This window comes from Rhamphochromis longiceps, linkage group LG19, assembly GCF_057381845.1.
Source record: "Rhamphochromis longiceps isolate RC_006_pf linkage group LG19, R_longiceps_female_GT1.1, whole genome shotgun sequence".
In the NCBI taxonomy this organism is placed as follows: domain Eukaryota; kingdom Metazoa; phylum Chordata; class Actinopteri; order Cichliformes; family Cichlidae; genus Rhamphochromis; species Rhamphochromis longiceps.
Genome location: NC_140575.1, coordinates 18,363,046 through 18,382,901, shown reverse-complemented (window position 1 = coordinate 18,382,901; position 19,856 = coordinate 18,363,046). Strand labels below are relative to the sequence as shown.

Below are 19,856 nucleotides of genomic sequence, written 5' to 3'. Positions count from 1 at the left end.
TTGTTGTGACTATGAAGACTGCAATCTTCCAGTTTCTATCACATAATCTTTTGGCTGCTACCATCAATCCCCACTCAAAAGTCATCTCAACCCCAACATGTTAACTGGGAGACGGGCCAGAGTCAAACCAGTGGAGCCACTCCACCAAAGCTTCAGTTCCAAACGCAGGCTTCACTGTAACCCAGCCCAGCTACCAGACAGGAGACATAAACACGCCAAGGGTTTAAACATGGAAATCCAGCAGGCCTGTGAAATGTTTCATCTCTGATCTCACTCTTTCCAGCATCTCTGCCATCCAGGAGTCACACCAGAGGCAAGAGCCTGGAGGGAGAGGTGCAGTAACGGTCAAATCAGAAGTGTTATTTTGGGGGTTGCTGGGGGTTTTTGTTTTTGCGCCATGCCACTGAATCATCACTTTGACAAAAGCGTTACTTTGCAGTTGGAGGATGAGCAGGGGAGGCTCACAGAGATGCTCAGTAGAGAGTGCAATGAAGTCTTTTGAGCGCCGATGTGATGAGTAATGGAGCGGGCTTGTGTGAACCAGCGTCGGGGGGCCATTTGTGGTTAAACATGAGCATGTCGCCACATACCAGTGTGCTTTTTCCCATCAGTGAGCCCCCCCACACATACACACAAACCCCTTCTAGACATCCCGTCCCAGCAAACCACCCCTCCAGGGCGTACACAGCACATTCCTTCTTTATCAATAGATGAGGGTTTGATTTATGTGCTCCTGGTAATAACCAAACACCAGAGCTGCTGGCAGTTAGGTTAGGAGGCAGCCGCGTGTTACTCAGCTGACTTTTTAAAACAATTAGTGAAAGCTGGCTTTTCTTTCTGTAGTCATTTGATCAGATGATAAAACACTTAACATCCTTAGAGGATGTTGGGAAACAGATCACATTTTAGGCATTTCACAAGTGCCAGATTTATGACTTTGCTGGTTTTACGTGAAACCGATTAAAGCCCTTAATGCTGATGTTTTGTTAGAGTTGACAGACACACTTTCACACAGGGCAAACCAGTAAGTCATTTCAAACTAGTTGCAGGCAGCAGTACAAGTCAAACAGCTGGAAAATGCCACAGCACCCCCTACTGTTGGCAGCTTAGTGAATTTAGACATGAAGCTTCCCCTCGTCTTTTAAGTGTGTTTCATGTTCTCTCTAAAATAATAATAATTTAAAACCCCCCAGAAAGAAGCATTTTAGGAAAAATATTTGAAAAAAATCCAAATATTTTAAATTGACTTTTTTTCCCCTCCAGCTTTCATGTTTTCAGGAATTGTTGACTGGGACAATAGTCCAGGGTTACAGCTACTCCAAAAGGTTACTTCAGTAGTAGCTGGGGGACCTTGGAAAGATTAACACAACTAATATATATTAAAATAATAATAATAATAATGTGTGCTAAAAAAAATAGAAGAATAAGCAGTAGAAGTGAAAAACTAAAATGTGTTTCAAAATATTAAAATGCTTAGTAGAGAAAAGCTGTAGTCCCCTTTTAAAGTCAGGCTACAATTATAAAGGTTCAGTTAGGGGTAAGTATGGATAAATAGATAAAATATTTCTGTAAAGAATCAGCCATTGTTTAGTGGACTAAAAGATAAAAGTAGTGGAATATTAAGCTGTCACAAATAAGTGATTAAGACCGTTAATAACTGATAAACTGTCAGCTGGATGTAAGAATATGGTACTGTGCAAGTCTTGAGCTAGGCTCATTTCTTAATATTTTGCCTGGAAAATTAGAAATCTGACACTGAGAATGATGTATGTGCAAAAATACACAGAAATACAATTCAAAAGACCTGATCCCTCTGATTTTCAGTCCAATGTTTTCTTCCCAGTTCACTTCCTTAAGTTCCACTGACAGATCATCTGAAGGTCTTTGCTAGCTTTCTTTTCAAGGATATAGCTTAACTGTTCATCTATTGTAGAATTTTTTTATGCATGCTACTGCTTTTGTCCTCCACTTGTCTAGTCTGGACACACCATGCAAATATATGCCATGTTTTTAACTAAGAGCCCAGTTATTTTTATTTTTATTGTTTGGCCTTTTTTGTAGATTCAACTAAAGACATGGGAACAAATTATGTGTTTTTGTTACAAGTTGTTAGTAACTAAGATAAAATTTAAAATAAGGGTTTTTTTTGTTAAATTGTCGGTTGTGCGTAGACACAACAGTGATTCATCCCTTGAGTTAGGAGCCTTTTTCCTGTTTGAATGATTCATAGATCTATTAAGTGGCTTTTTAAATATATATTCATTCTTCGGAAATGACGAGGAATTCACAGAAAATGAGTAAAAGAAGCCAATGTCCAAACAAAAACTTTGAAAGTTTCTCATAAAGTCTGGCTCTTTGGTAACAAACACTCAGATAATTTGGGACAACTTAACACAAAGTGACAGGTAACATGTTTCTTCGATTAAATAATATAATATTTTTCTCTATCTTACACAAGTCAGTGTCAGCATAATTTCATGCCAGAATATTTACTGAATATTGTCAGTTAACATGAATACTGTGGGTGATTATTCCCTTTTTAAGAATTCTTTTTTAGACAAAGCTGTAGTTGTTCAGTAACCTAATGCAAATCTTAAAACTGTAAACCAATGCTGTGATGTAATTTGAACCTTTAAAAGTCTATTACCTTTTAAGGCCCTTTTTATGGGCCTGTAAATAGCCTGAAATGCCATTAGTAGTACTGCTAAAAGTAATTTCTAAGGAGGTTAAATTGTTAACAGCGATGGATAAATGGCAGAAAAAGCAAGTAAGTAGTGATGATAGATGGTAAAAATCCACAGCTTATACTAATAAAAAAAAAAAAAAAAAAAAAAGTAGCTCAGACCAAAAGGGAACCAAAAATGAGTATATACACTTTTAAATGAAAAGAGTTCAGGTTAATACATTTAGATATGAGGGGTGGTGTTAATGAAGGAGCCCCAGAGTGTACGCGACATATCTGTGGTAATGAAATCTGATGAAAAACCCAAATTTTTTCCCCAAAAAGAAATCTGGGGAAATCTGCCCGAGATGCCAGTATTTTATTATTTAACCAGGTTGCATAACAAATGAAATAAAAGGGATTGAAATTGCATAATTTATTTGGTATATTGTGCCATATAGATTGTAGACTGATTTTATTAATTTTTAGATTCCTGTTTTTTAATACTGGACTCAATTGCAGTAGCTTTGCATGATTCAGAGTTCAAAATATTCAAATGTAATACTGAGCTACAGTGCAGCTCAGTTCATCCTCTGCGTGAAATGACCTGTTTTAGCTCTCTTCCATGCTGCCTTGAGCAATCTTTCTTCTGATTGGCTGCCCCTCATAAATGTCGCTATGTAAAATATAGAGCCAAGAGAAAAAACGGTCTAAACCTGGCTTCACATACGCTGACCTCATTACTTGAAATTTTGTCTGTATTTAACTGCCACCTGTTTGAAAATAAGGTCCCCTTAACAATGCATTGTTGTTTTATTTCTTCTCAGGGTGCTGGTGATAGCTTCATTGGAGCACTGGCATTTTACATGGCCAACCACCCACACATGCCTCTGGAGGAGATGGCCCGCAGAGCCAATCTGGTGGCAGGGGTGAGCGTGCGGGAAATCGGCACGCAGACGTCTTTTCCGTACAGACGGGACCTCCCAAATGAATACTTCCAAGAGTAGCAGTACACCCTGATGTTAAGGGACCACATCTGAATGGGGTCAGAAAGACTCAACACTAAATGTTCTTATGAAAATTTGCTGCTGAAGATAGCTTAAAATTGATTACCATTAAAGATAAGTCAATCATTGAGATTATTTTATTTGAATTAACCACAACAAATGTTTCACAAAGTACATTCACCCGATTAAATAATTATTTTGAACCAATGAACAGCTTCAGATCATGGCAGCGGTGGTCCCCTTACATAACATCACTTTTCTGGTTTCAAGTCTCTTTTGTTCAAGCCTGGAGTTCCACTTTTATCCATCCAGGAAGAAATCCTCTGATAAACACGTCAACCAGATTAACCCGCTGTACCATCCCCGGCAATAAAAACGATGCCTTTAAACCTCTGCAAGTTCATTTTGTGTGTCGGTGTGCTGCGGTTAAATCGATCTGATCTTCCTCTTCTCAAAAAACAGGACGTGCTTGTTCACTAAAAAGACAAAAAGCAGAAAGTAGGTGGAAGTCAAGGGTCACTCCAAATATGGGTTTTGTTTATTTCACTGGGGTGAACAGAAGGTGTGACCAACACGTTCTGAAAACAGGTCCACCATAAATTTGAATCCTTAGCTGATTTTAAATTGGACTAATCTATTCCAGGTCATTATTCCAGGTGCTACGCTTGGACAGTTTGGATCACTCAGCAGAAGTCAAATTATATTTGTCCCCCTGTACTTTTGTTTGTATCCCCTCCAGTGTGTCAAAATTGTGAGCACAGTGAGGTCATGATGAAACTCTCAGTGAAAATGGTCAGAACAGGACAGCCAAGGACATCTCTAAAAATAGCAGCAACAATTGAAGCTTTCTGGATATGCCCGAGAAGATAATCTTGAACTGGAGGTTTGCCAAATTTAGAATCAGGTACGGCTTTTCACTTTGGGAAGAATGTTTTGATCACACCACATGTTTAAATACAAATAGTTTCCAAGTTAAAAGAAAAACAATCATATACTGTTGTGTGCTCAAAGGTCGATTGGGAAACCCTGGGTTCACTTTTCAAGTAGTGATTTATTAAAGTGCCAACACCTTCATGTGACTGCTTAGCCTGCTTGCTGCCGCTTGAATAAGTGAAGCCAGACAAGGAAAAGATATCCTGGGTTATATGGATTTTGCTTTAATGAGTATTTGTGTGTCATAGTTGTCCTCACACGGCTCTTACCAAATGGATCGTGTTTGCGCAGCACCAGTTTGTCTCTGAGTCGGTTCCTCTTTGTGTTGAAGAAGTATCCGGTCCCTGCAGCACTCACCATCTGCACCAGGATGGTCCTGACAGGTAAGCAACACACAGAGAGGTGACTGCCATTTCAACACGAAACACTAACAACAGGCCTCATTCACGGGTGCATGTGCAGAAATGTTCTTAACCTCTGCACAAAATTAGCGTTGGATTTGTGCACTGGATTATTCTAACCCGTCAGGTTTGTGTGCACTACCTGCAATCAGCACAACTGAAGTAGAAAGGGTTAGTGTCACAGGAGGAAACCACCTTAATAGTCACACAATAATAGACTCTCTGCTTCAGAAATATTACATGCTTTCTTTAAAATGACAAAACAAGAGAAAAATATTCTTCAGTGAGGGTGGCTTTAACCAGTTTGCTGTGACAGGTGGAAACAAAGTCAGCACCTGGAGAAGCAACTTGCCTGACGTACAGTTATACCGGCCCTGTGCTCATGTCAAACCCTGAATTCCTTACAGTTCGTTATTCAATTCTGAGAAACATTTTGCTTATCTTATTCTGGAAACCTGTAACTAATGACCAAGATGAAATGACTAATAATAATAAAAATTCATATTAGTAGTGCTCTTCTTCTTTTGGTTGCTCCCTTTAGGGTCCACCATCATTACATCTATGAATTTTCTCTGTAGTAGTCCTCTTTTTCTTCCTGCCTGGCAACTCCATACTTTACATCCTTTATCCAGTGTATTTGCCAGCTTTCCTCTGCCCATTCAAACCATCTCAGGCTTGCTTCTTTAACCTTGTCTTCAAACCACTTAACTTGAGCTGTCCCTCTGATGTACTCATGTCTAATCTTGTCCATCATGGCCACTCCCATCTTAAATAATGCCACCTCCTGCTCAGCCTTCTATTTTGTTCGTTAGTGCCACCGTCTCCAAACCATACATCGAACCTATCATCTTGTAAACTTTCCGGTCCCTGTGGCTAAAAAAATGATATATAAGAAATTATCCCTGACACTGCACCCTGCCTGCACTCTCTTCTGCACTGCCCATTACTTAGGATGGCTGAGCCCAAGTATTTAAACTCATCCGCCTTCACCACCTCTTCTCTTTGTAGTTTCACTGTTACACCTGTCTTGCTCTCACTTACACGTGTTCTACTGACTTTCATTCCTCTTTTCTCCAGAGCATACCTCCAACTGTCCAGACGTTCTTCCATCTGCTTTCTACTCCCAGTACAGATTACAATGCCGTCTACAAACATCACATCCCACGAGACTCCTGCCTGACCTCGACTTGGACAAATGGTTAGAGTTGGATTAGGGATGGAATCCAACATGTGGATAAGTAATAGCATTAAGTGTAAAGATGTTTGTTTAAATGCTCTAAGACAGCCCGGCTTTCATCACGTGTTCGTTTCCATGACGTAAAGGAAAGGTACATCTGTACTCCGAAGTGCAAATTCAGTTAAGATTATTTTAATGAAACAGAAATTTACGCGTAAATCCTCAGTATGCACGGTTTACGCACAGCCTTATGCTTCATGTGTGAATGAGGCCTATTGACTAGACTTTCAAAGAATCAGCCAGTGCACTTACTTGGATTTTGCCTTCGCCACTGTAAAAAGAAAAGAAAAGAAAGAATCTTATGCAGGTGAATCCAACAGATATCGTTCAGCAGCACTCAGAGCAACGGGATTTTAGTGGAAACTTGCTAACAGCACGCCAACACCAGCCCCAGAAAGTCCTTAAAGCTGTTAAGGTTGTGTGCAAGTATCTGCTGAAAACTCAAAGACTCTCCTACACATCTAAATGAAAAGAAAAACTACCTCTCGAGTAGCACAGGTGCTTTCTGAGATTTCCGCACTTACAAAGCCCAGTGAATGGACACTGAACACATACTGCTGTACTATCCAGAAGCTAAATCTATCTCTCTAAAACCCAAAACCACTGAAACGTGTGAAATAAATTTATTATAAAATATTTCACAGTGACTGCCCACATGAACAGACGTATATTTTAAGAGCAGCTCACGTTTTAGCATCAGCTAACCCCACAACAGCGTATTGGGAGAGCTCTAAGTACGCATGCGTCGTGCTGTTTGAAGACAAGATTTAAGAGAATAAAATACTTACAGTTTACTGTGGTGAGAAACATTTTCTAAGTGTTTATCTAATCGCGTCTATTAAAACATAACTGTGTGCGAGTAACGGCAGGTCACATTGACAAGCTCGATATCCGGTGTAAATAGAAACACTTCCGGGTCACCTTAAAAGCGTATTCCACTAAAAACGAACTGTAGGCTGGTGCTCTTTTCATACGTGTGTGTTTTTTAATTATTATATATACCAGAGAAAAAAACATCCAAGATCAAAATGTACATTTGAAACAACAATTTTTAATACTATCTGAGGCAATGTGTGTTTTCTTAAGAAACTTCAATCCATGAAACTCAGGATTTCTCTAGATAATGATAGTCTATTCATTTAACATATAATTCTCCTAATTTGCTATCATAAATCTCCCTTAAAAACGTTTGCCACAGGTAATAAACTGATAATAATTCAAAGGATAAAGTTGATACAGATGATCAGAAACGGACAAAAATCTGACATATCATGTTTACTCTGGTATAATGAGTAGTTTCAAATTCGTCTTAACTAATTCAAATCTGATATAAATTTATCTACTTGTGGGTAAATTAAATAAATAAAAAATGTAAAGTGGCATTAATTGTGCATTTATACCTGATCTTTTGCCTTTTGATTTGATTTACAGTGAATATATTAACTTTAATCCCAATATTTCTGAGTGTTTTTTTCCAGAATATTTCAACCATGCTGAGCTCAAATGTTCCAATTTAATTTAATTTAATTTAATTGTTTTATTTCTATTCATTGTTTAAAATTTAACAAACCTATTATGGCAATAATGTGTTTTCCCATAACTAGAATTTTCCTTTTTACTGTTTTAAAGTCAGAGGTGGGAAGAAACAAAGTGCAAATACTCTGTTACTGTACTTAACTACAATTTTCATGTATCAGTACTTAAGTATTGTTTTCTGACTACTTATTACCTTTACACCCTACATTTCTAAACAAATATCTGTACTTTCGACATTTTCAAAACAGCCTCGTTACTTTTGCTTTAACGCATTTGGGTCGAGTTATTATTTTATCATTGCGAGCCTTCAAACATCAAACCGATTTGAGCCTAAACAGAAAGACATGAAAGGTAGTCCTGTTCTCGCATAAAAAGAGATAACGTGTGCAAAAGTCAGGGGTTAAAAGTGGGACAGTGTTTTGTTTTTTTTAATTCTGGAGGAGCGAGCTTAAAGGGAGTAACATTTTTTTTAAGTGGCAGGTCATATCAAATGCAGCGTTTTATCAGCTCAACAAACATCAGCAAACACGCAAACTGTTCCTGTGTAATTTGTCACAGCCAAAGGTCAAGCTGCTGTATTTCACAGTGAGAGAAATGAAAGAGAGCTAGCTTCACTCAGAGATGGAGAAAGATAAGAAAGACAGGACAGTAGAGGAAGAAGAGAGGTTAGATTGAAAGGTAAGGGCTGCTCAGTGGGATCTGATAAACTGGAAATGTACATGTAAGTCCTTGTGTTTTTAAATGAGATATTGGGTCTGTTCATGTGACATTGTTATATATTTTTTCATGTTGTGAAACATGCTGCTAAACAAACTGAGGTAGACTAACTGTTATTTAAAGGTTGCATGAAAATCCTCTGCATGTTAATGGAAGATAAACAGGTTAGTTTGCTGTAGTGTGATGGGTTTAAATTAAAGAACAGTGTGTGACTGGTGCACATTGGCTGCGGTTTCATGGTCAGAGTAAGGTTACATGAAGTGTAGCAGAGATTCATTTGAATTTTAGCTGATGATGCTTACTGACCTAATTCCACCTTCATACCAACTTTATACAGTCTACTATAAACAGTGTGCTGTCAGTGTAGAGCCCTGAAATCAGACAGAACTACTGACATGCTGTTGAATTCATTTGTGTACATCCACAAAGAACAACAGGTCAGCTGATCACAGCCTGTACACAAAGAAAACCTAATGGAGCTCTCAATAGAAATTATTATGAATTATGAGTCTTTTCCCCACAGTGAGCAGTTTTAGGGTTCCCCCACCTCATGAATTCCTGACTGTACACATTGTTTTGTTTAGAGGCAAAGTCACCCTCTACAGCAGGGGTGTCAAACTCAAATACAAAGTGGGCCAAAATTCAAAACTGGAACAAAGTCGTGGGCTAACATTAATATTTATTGAAAAAAAAAAAAAATCTTCCTCCAGACACAAGAATGAATCTTTTCTAATGGACTCAAACATGTTTTGCTGAAAAACTGAATATGGAACAAGCAAAGCTTAATACTAAACAATATATATATTAGCTGTATAATACCAGTAGGCCAGCTCTAATAGTAATTTGGTATGGCTTTGCGGGCCAGAGTTTAACACCTATGTTCTACAGTTTTGGAAATAGAAAATATCAATTTATTTTGCTTAATTTTACGGGAGTATTTTTAACAGCAATATTTGTACTTCTACTTAAGTACAGAGTGTCTGAACTTTTGCTAACTCTGCTTAAAGTATATCTCATGTTCAAAACAGTGTTTATTTCAATGCTAGAGAATGAGATTAAAAAACAAAAACAAAAACACCACTTCCTTTGGGTTTTATTGTGGGTTTGTTTTTTTCCTTTTCTGCTTCTTTCAGGTGTTGCTTGCTTGGTTTCCAGTTTCCTCCTCTCTGCAAATAACAAGCTCTTTTCACAGACTATATGCAACACTTATTTGCACAGTACATTCAGCTAGTCTGACTGAGAACCTGGCTATTTTCAATATTAAGTTACCAGAATTAATGGTACCCTTTCCCTTAAAAATGAAAAACAAAATGCTATTTTCTCAAACAAGAGTAATTGGCCTCCACTATTCTGGATCTAACATTATTATTGTGAGCAGGTGAATTTCATATATTGTATTTCATATTGTGCACTCACTGGCAGCAATGCTGGGTTGGTGCTGCTCCAATTCTCTTATGGTTATTTAAGATGTGCCTTCTTCTTGCAATTAAAAACACATTGTCCCACGCAGAATAAACAAGAGCTTCTTTCGAAATGTTTTATTCTTTGTCAAACTATAGAAATGCAAGTACGCATGAGAAAAAAACACAATGGTATTTAATCCCAATGCATAATAATGATTTATACTTAGTTCTTCAACTCCCATAGGGCAGCTTTGCTTGACTGAGAATTCAAAATAATCCTTATTTTTATACTGCACTTGGTGTGGCACCTCAGTTCATCCTCTGTTAAAAAACAAACAAACAGAAAAACTTTAGCTCCTTCCATTTTAAGTTAATCTTATTCTAATTGGCTAACCCCAGAAAACAATTAGATGGGGTTTCTGTGGGGCTTGTAGTTTTGAGTTTTATCTCTGGACAAATATAAAAATACCCTATATTGTATCAATGATTCAGGCAGGTGGTGGTATAATGGTCTGGGGAATATTTTCCTGGCACAATGTGCCACTTAGTGCCAACTGAGCATGATTTATACGCTAGCTATAGGCTGGTCCCAGCAGGATAATATGCCATTTCATAAAATTCTAATCATCTCAAACTGGTTTATTGAACATGACAGAGTTCACTGCTCTCAAATTAACTCGACAGGCAGCAGATCTCAGTTTAATAGAGCACCTTTGAGATGTGGTGGAACAAGAAAAAAAAACATCATGAATGTACAGCAGGCAAATCTCATCAACTGGACCCAAATCAACATCATTGATGCCACAAAGATTTAAGGCAGCTCTGAAGACCAAAAAAAAAAAAAAAAAGGGGGGGGTCCAGCACAATACTAGCAAATCGTGCATAGCGAGGTATCCAGTGAGTTTATGCTTAGTCCTGACTCCCCCCCCCCCCCCGAGTCTGTTTTTGCCTTCTGATTTCCCTCATCCCCTTCCTTGCTAATGTCTTAAGCTCCTTCGGAATTTAGTTTTGAGATTGGCTCTTTGCCTTAACAATTGTTGTTTGAACTTTGCATGTAGCCAACAAGCAGGGGACAAACATAAGATAAGATAAGATAAGATAAGATAAGATAAGATAAGATAACCTTTATTAGTCCCACACGTGGGAAATTTGTTTTGTCACAGCAGGAAGTGGACAGTGCAAAAGTTATGAGGCAAAAATTAGAATACAATAAGAATAAATACAGTACACAACTGTACAGAATAGAATAAAATAAAATACTATATACAGTAGAATAAAATAAAATAAATATACAATAAGATAAAAATAGAATACAAATACAAATACTATATACAACTGAGTAAAAATACAACGATGACAGAAAGGATTATTGCGCTTAGTATTATTGCATATGTATGGATGTGTGTGCTTGATCAGTTAAAGTCTTTATTATGGAGTCTGACAGCAGTGGGGAGGAAAGACCTGCGAAATCTCTCCGTCCCACACCGTGGGTGCCGCAGTCTCCCACTGAAGGAGCTGCTCAGTGCTGTCACAGTCTGCTGCATGGGGTGGGAGATGTTGTCCATCAGGGATGACAGCTTAGCCGCCGTTCTCCTGTCACTCACCACCTCCACTGGGTCCAGAGGGCATCCTAGAACAGAGCTGGCCCTTCGTGCAGTCAGTGGAACACCCAGTCTAGCTCCAGAGGACATGTTAATTTTATTTAGCAGACCTGTAACTTGAGCTTCGTTGCTCCGACCCAAGTCATTCACTTAGCTTTGCTTCATTCCATTTCACCTAAATGGAATTCATGAAAATGTGATTCAAAGAAATCACATAAAAATGAAGGCCATCATGGAACAAGTTGACAAAGATACTAGTTGTTGGTGGTCATAATGTCTCTGACCTCAGGCAGAGGAAATAGACCAAGGGCTTTTCTGGGATGTCCCAAAATCTTAGACAGAGCTTATCTCTCAAAGGCAGATGAATAGTTCTGATATGTCATGGAAATCCCCTCAAGACCTCAGAAAGTAGTTACTTCACAGCCTTTTTAATGTGGCCATGAGAGAACAGCGTGTGGTGAGAATCTAACCTGCTTCTCACTGCGTGACTAACACAATTCGCTGGTTTTACTCTCATGACTCTCATTTCATCTCACTGTAATGTACGTCATGCACTTTGATGCAAAAAAAGTAGTAAACAGGAAGTGTTGTCACCTGGTGTTATTAAAGGTTGTATGATGGGAGTCTGATCAAAAACAACAGTTGACATTTTTAATTTAAATATTGTTAAGATATAGAATACTTTTTTGTTGATTTTGTCAGCACTCTTTTTGTTTGTACCCAAAGATCAGTTATTTAGATAGATTTGCCTGGATCTTTTTTTTCAGTACAAGAGTCATCCAGCCTCACATACAAAAAAAAAAATCCATACCACATCATGTCAGAAGTAAAGAAAAAATGATTTTTCACACAGTGTTAATCTGCACTTTATCCAGAACAAATTAACTGAAACTGCTAACTACTATAGTAGTAATGTAGTACTGTATAGGGATGCTGGAATAACATTCAGATCACTGTGGATGGAGCACCAATCTGCCTGCTAATCTTCCAGTACTTATGAACAAGATCTCAATAAGATCTCAATATATCTGAAATCCCCCAACCTACATGGAGGCACAGAGCAGTCCATCTTTTTCTAAGAGAGAAACATTTCACTGTCTCTGCCTTAACAGGCATCACCTCTTGTGTGTGAGGGTGTTTTCTAACTGATCGTCTTGAAAATGTTTGACTAAAGATAGGAATCCTCCCACCCTTTAAAAAAACATCTTCATCATAGATTCATAGTCTGCATTGTCCTGTTTTTGTCACCTGCTCTGACACATGTGTACACAATGATGTAGCTCCATACTGTAATGGGCATATTTAGAAACTGAGTGAACAGCAACAACAATGTACAACACGCGTGAAGAATGGCCTGAAAACAAGCTCATAGGAACATCTTTTATGTCATAAAGAAGGCAGAAGAAGAAGAATGTTCCAGTACAGAAAACACTCAGGAAAAGTCTCTGAGGTTAAAGTGTCTAGTGATGTGGTTCCCTGGGGAAACAAAACATTCTTCTGGGTATCAACATGTAAAAACATCAATGATGATCTCTTTATATGTTAGACTCCTACACACTGTCCAAGTTTGAAGACTCCTGTGGGTAGACAGTCACTGGTGGAATATTCCACTCTCACCCGAGGTGGAAGTTTATGACTGAAATTCAGAGTTTTTTCCCTTTTCTCTCATCTCTTAGCTCTGTAATGTATACAACGAAAAGACTCTATTATATTTCCCGCTCTCTAATAGACTGGCAACCTGTCCAGTGTGTATCCTGATGTTTGTCCTATGCTGAGACGAGTGTTGGGGCCATTACCCAAAAACTAATCATTACACAGGTTGAGAATTTGGTGATTTTGGAGGGCTCAGAGTAAGGCTGTTACTCCTAGATGAGGTGTTTTGGTTATGTCCTATATCAGGAAGAGGTTTTGGAGCAGACACAGATCACACTGGAGAACTTTGAGCCCTTTTTTCTATTAGTATCTACTCGGATTGGCTTGACGCGATTCAAGGCGGTATGACTCGTTTTCCATTAAAATCTAGTACCACCTAATATGTGTGAGTCGTAATTAGTATGCAACATGAACACCACAACAAAGGTAGACGCCGAGGCAACAATATACCTGCTGCTTGGTCTGTGGCATTTTGACAGACTTGGGGATCACGGCATTGTTTTTTGTAGTTTCCCCTCCTTGCCAGGTTTAAAATATGGCGAGCTTGAGTTTTGAAAAGGAGACACTCTTATGATTCATCCAATGATCCCACTGACTAGCCAATCGGTGGCATGCAGCCTGTTGATGTCACAGTTTTGGATCACCTTTAGGGCTGCAACGATTAGTCGACTAGTCACGATTATGTCGACTATTAAAATCGTCGACGACTAATTTAATAGTCGACGCATCGTTTGAAGCTTTGTAAGATCACAAAGGACGCAGGAATGAGTAGTAGGATTTAAGAGTGTAATAACGGACTGAAACAGAAGATGGCAGCACTGCATGTACAAGGATGCCAGCTGCCGTTAAACCCCGAAGAAGAAGAAGCTGTGTCCCAGAATTCATAGCGCAGCCGTCAACAATGGCGGCAGCTAGTTAGTTTTAACTTTACTCTTATTATTCTTTCTGGGTCACAAAATAAACGTTTAACATATTTTCAGGCGAGAATGTAGCTGTGTAAACCTCAAATATCTGCTCAGTTTATCAAGACACCACATATTTTCAAAAGCGCTCCGACGTTTTCGGAGACGTCTGTTACCCACTAGCTCGTTAGCTAGGCGGGGGCAAGGCTAACTAGAGCCGTGAGAACACCGGACTCCCGGCAAATCGTTTTCAAACCCACCGCCGTCTTTCGCTAGTCAGGTTAAACATATATATAAGTCACTTAGATAACTTACAAATGTTATTGTTTGGCTTTCTTTAGTATTTTATTTGTTCCTGAGTAAATCGGTTTGGCTGAGATTAAAGTTATAGTTTTTGCACAGCTAAAACTGTCAAGCAGACAGCTGATTATCAGAAGTGTGAGACGCTGGAGAATATACTCTGGTGTCCTGTTATATTTTAGAAAGCAAGGAGTTTATTAAACTTCACCGAAACAATCTGCAAATTTCATTGAAAATTAATAAACTACCATCTTGTCTTTATTTTTAGTTAGCACAAACACTTCAAGCTGTAAGCTAATGATAGTTATATAAGAGCAGATGCTGCTGGTGCAATAAGCTGTACGCTGTACGTCCAATGGATGATGATCTGATTAGTCGACTAATCGCAAAAATAATAGGTGACTAGTCGACTATCAAAATAATCGTTTGTGGCAGCCCTAATCACCTTGGATAACTTGCTGGCAGAGTAGGCACTAAAAAGGTACATGGTACCAGGTACTATGACCTTTTGGAAACCCCTGCAAATCGCCACCCGGAGTAGGTACTAGAGATGGCACGATACCACTTTTTTATGTCCGATACCGATACCATAAATTTGGATATCTGCCGATACCGATATGAATCCGATATAGTGTTTTTTAATCAACAAAACTGTTTTTTTTAAATATCTTGCTGCATTTTGTATAAGTTCATACTCAAGTTTAAAACAACAACTACACTAAAGCTATTCTGTTATACCTGTATGCAAAAAAAAATATTTCATAGTTCAGCAATACTGATCAATCTAATAAACTTAAACCTACACCATCCTCCCTATTCTGGTATTTTAAAGAGTACTTAGCGTAAATATTAAGCAACCTAACTAATAGGGCTCCAACTCCCAGCAACAAAAATAAATAAATAAAAAATAGGGAACCACCCCTCACGCTCCACCTCATGATGCTTAATCGACGTAATCAACCTTAATTTGATGCAGTGTGGAAAAAAAAATGCACAGAAATCAATTATTTTTCAAGAAATATTAAATAGATTCAACATCTTTCTTCAACAAAATTGCAGACTGCACAGATGGTACCTTCCCAAAGGAAAAAGTGCTATAGCTTACTAGGGTATATATATATATTAGACTTAATAGTTACTATATACAGTAATTGACTTCTATTCCTTTTACATCAAATTAAAACTTTGGGTGTCAGATAATTATTTATTAACAGCTTTTATTTATTAGACATTTTAAATGAGAATAAGAAAGAAAAGTATGTCTTTGTGCCCCCTTTTCCCTGTTAATGCCCTATCGGCCCCCCTGGCTAAACTTTGCTAGATCTGCCCCTGCTCAGTTACCAGCCGTCAGCTACATAGAAAAAGATCCTCGAGTAGAAAGTAATATTAAATACATTCTAACAACAGCTGATCAAGCTTAAACGTGCTGCTGTTGTTCAGCCGCTGGTTTCCTCTTTCTGGTGCAAAGTGGGCCAAAAACAAACAAGACAGACGGACTCGCGACAGAAAAGCCGATCAGTTGATCATTATAAGCAGTTTCATGATTGAAGTAGCAGCAGGAGAGGCAGTCGCTTGTTAAGCTTAACGCAGGAATGCTTTACATTCAGAGATGGACTTACACACTTGCTTTACTTCTCTCGGGGATAACTTTGTCGGAGATGAAATGCCGGGTTGCTAGCGAAGCTCCACATGCTATCCAGACCATCGACAGGTCCGGCATGCCAAAGCCGCTCTATCACGTGATGCATACTGCTCCGACGTGCTAACGTTCTGAGGTGAGTTACGGCGTGTTGCAAGTTTTGTGAGATGCTTTCGTGATATTTAATGGATCGGATTACATTTTTTATTTTTCTCCGATATCCGATCCAGTAATTTAGGTCAGTATCGGACCGATACGTAATATCGGATCGGTCCATCTCTAGTAGGTACTAATGAAAAATAGTCTTTAAATTTCTAGGCTGACAGAGTGCCTCAGTGTCCCCTCTGACAGAGATGGTGGTGGTGTTTAAGGCAATGGATATTTATTTTTTTTAGCTAAATTTTTTACATCCATTTTGAATGTTTATCATTTAAACCATAACTGTTTAATATAAATCAGCCAATACTCTATCATTATAGATTAAAAACTCAAACAGTCAAGCAACTGAAATTTGTTGTCGCTGGGCTTTATAGCCATTAAATTAAGGGAATCCCTCAAATAGGAGTTATGCCATATTGCTACAGTACTTTAATGGTGAAAGAGCCACTATAAAAACAAGGGGTAGGATGTGTCTGCAGTCACAAAAGGGCCTTCAGCTACCTCTTGAGCACCCATGGTTTGGCTGCGTGATATAAGTGGCATAAAATTATTAGCACCTTTTTCTCCACAGCTTACTCGCATTTAAAAACAGAAGATCCCGTATTTGCACTACAGTATCACAGTCCCACTAGTACAATACATTACATGAAGCTGTAATGAGGCCTAGTGGAGCTGTATTGGTAAAACCGGCAGGGAAAGCCATGCATTAAAGCGGAAATGAACATGAATGTTATTGGACAGGCTGAGGAAAGCTGTAACCAGGCAGGGAGCAGCTGTCAGGATGTGTGTGGAGGAGCTTGCGTCACTGAGGGATAATTCTGAGAAGGAGGCTGAGACCACAAGCTCCAGCTTCAGCTTTCCTCCTCCTCCACCACCCCGCCCACTCAGCACTCTCCACAGCCACTCCGGACGTTTGCTTTCCTTCTCCTACTTCATTGCACTGATAGTCCTCATCTTCCTTTTCATTCACTTATTATTTCACCGCTTCTTCACTTTTATATTTTAAACAAATGAGCTGTGGTCGGTATCTAGAGAAGCTTTTACTTGGTAAACTAGTATGTCGTCAGTGTTTGGACATTTAATAGTGTGTTTTCAAGACGTGAAGGGGCACAAATCATTTTAACTAAAATAAAAAATCTGGAGTTTTGTAACCAAAGAGCACATTTTGAGGAGCTTAAATGAAGATAATAGCTAAAAGATAATAATATGTCTGCTTCATGGTCAAACTATGTTGACTAAAACTTAAGGATTCACAGTCGTTTTATATAAGGCATTAGGAGAGGCAGATATTGTAATGTATTTCTTTGTGTCATTAAAAGATCGAGACCAAGTATAAAAAACTGTTTAATATTAATAAAAGATGGGTATGCATGGACACATTATGAAACTTTTGTAAGTATATATTCAAGACGACATGAGAGGAAGTTTAAATTCCATTTTAACTGAAATTTATTTGCAAAAACTGAGAAGCATCTGCAGAGCCAGTTGCTCGCAGGTTTGAGATCCAGAGCTATGGGCCTAATGGTAAAGTATTATTCACTTTCAAAATAAGCCATACATACTACACACTAGAAATTAACGAGGGAAACATGACGTAAATGGAAAAACCGCAAAAGGGGACGATGTAACAATGATCAGAGGGATAATGAGGACTTAAGTGCATACACAGGATAACGAGAGGATGGGCAACAGGTGGGAACACAGGAGGACCAAATCAGCCATAAAGAGAGAGGGAAAATGCACATGAGATGACGGACTGTCAAAGTAAGGCAGGAAATACAGCAAGACACAACTTTACATGTGAGGAGAGCAAGAGCAAGGGACACAGATAAGTAAGTAAACACAGAGAGAAGACACTGAAGACAAGACACAGGGAAGGGAAAACCCTAATGGAAATGAAATGACCTAAAGTATTCAGTAGAAGAGATACTGTCATGGTCTGAGCTGGCAGACAGTGTGGAGATGAAAACGAGGACCAAAATGCAGACACCAGAAATGAAGATGAATGTTGAACAGAACAATAAACAAATGCAAAGAACGACTACACGGAGCTAATAAAACCTAAACTGGGAAGACTAAACACTATATGAAACCTATAAACTTGGAACAAGAAACCTGAAAACCTGGAGACATGGGGGAAATACACCATGGAGGATACAAAGATGATCCAACAGGGAACAAAGGAAAACACACTATATATCCAGACAGTAACGAAGGAGTAACCAAAAGGAGACATCTGAACATAATCTGATAAGATGGGGGGGGAACGTAAAACTGAATACATCTCACAAGACACAAGATTGTCAAAGTAAAAGAGGAAATACAAGACAGACATGGAGCTGCAGAGTCAACACTGAGAATGACTTACTAGATGAAAAATGGGAAAGGCAAGGTGATGGAAAGGTGAACTGACCATGCTGCCCTCCCATGGCTGATGTCTTTCAGGGAGCCAGAGGGGCAGGTAGCTCCAGGCCATTAATTTCACTGTGGAGCACAGAGCATAGGCACACCATTCCAACACCGATGCTCATTTTTGCCGCCCATGTGCTGCAGCAGGCTGCCTTTATTGTGAGAAGGAAGAAGAGAAGGTTCAGGAACTCAGGCGGCGCAACACAGCTCTCTTGCAGGGTGCTCTGTTGTGGTGGATGCTGTAGAGTGGAGGGCACAGCAGGAGCAAGACAGAGACCTGCTAACAGTCCTGCAGTGACCCCACTGGGGTGAGGTCACTGGGATTTTTAACTCCACCAAGGGACTGTTTGCCAAGTTTAGTTCTCTTAGGCAGCAGGAGGAGCGTGATCCTGACACAGGGGAGGAGAGGTGGCTGATTGTGGTACCACCAGGACTACTACTGGAGTCAGCAGCAGAGGGATGTGGAGGACTTCTGCCACAGCTGTGATGCATATTCATCTCACCAGTCCCATGCTCAGTTTTAGCAACAATCAGCAGGAGCACCAGTGGAGTAGCTGTGGATGTCAAGGGGACATTTCCCTGTATAGCTAGCGGAAACCATTATGTCCTTGCGGCCCATGGACTATTTTACCAAGTGGTATGAGGCATATGCCATCCCAGACCAGGAGGCAGAGACTGTCGCTGACACGCTGTCTGCCATGTGCAAATGCCTTGGGATTAAGAAGACCCACACCACGCCACTCCAGAGAAGTTTAACAGGACACTGGCCCAGCAGTTAGCTATCCTTACCTCAGAACACAAGCAGGAGTGGAACTACCATCTTCCCCTCATCCTCAGGGCCTACAGGTCAGCAGTTCAAGACTCCCTCCACCCAGTGCATGTCTGCCCGGCTTGTACTGTCTTTCCACTTCACACTGTCCAGAAGAAGAACTGGCAGCAAGATTCAATAATTTTCTTTCATTAAGAATCTTGTTGTAAAGACTCACCTTTCAGCACACTCACTCACTCACTCACTCACTCACTCACTCACTCACTCACTTCACCAGATTCACTTTGTTTCCTTTTCTCACCTTTGATTGGGTGTGGTGCTTGCCTTTAATTGCGCTCACTTGTCACCCGTTATATAAGGACTGCACTCACCTGCAGCTCACTTTTTCTCCACTCCTGCATGGAGCGGCAGCTGAGACTTAGCAGTGTGGTTTTTTTTGCTTTTGTTTTTTTTTAATACTGGTTATTCAAATAAAATGAGAAACATGCAAGTGATTGATGACTGTTCATTCTCATTCTGCCCAAATGA

General features: G+C 39.4%; 2 protein-coding genes across 3 annotated transcripts in view; one reads left to right on the top strand and one right to left on the bottom strand.

Annotated features, from left to right (window-relative positions):
- rbks (ribokinase) overlaps window positions 1-4,049 on the top strand; it is a 59,739-nt gene extending 55,690 nt beyond the window's left edge. For both annotated transcript variants that reach the window (XM_085391977.1, XM_085391978.1), the window contains exon 9: window positions 3,490-4,049. In XM_085391977.1, the coding sequence (XP_085248103.1) occupies window positions 3,490-3,669 (180 nt within the window). In that variant the 3' untranslated portion in view covers window positions 3,670-4,049. The remainder of the gene's footprint in view (window positions 1-3,489) is intronic.
- On the bottom strand, window positions 3,783-7,155 carry mrpl33 (mitochondrial ribosomal protein L33). The gene is made up of 4 exons (XM_085391979.1): window positions 7,029-7,155; window positions 6,493-6,511; window positions 4,872-4,978; window positions 3,783-4,145 (listed from the first exon to the last, which is right to left on the bottom strand). Exons 1-4 carry the CDS (start codon window positions 7,048-7,050, stop codon window positions 4,096-4,098), a joined length of 198 nt encoding a protein of 65 aa, XP_085248105.1. The 5' UTR covers window positions 7,051-7,155; the 3' UTR covers window positions 3,783-4,095.
- Window positions 7,156-19,856: the final 12,701 nt, after the last annotated feature.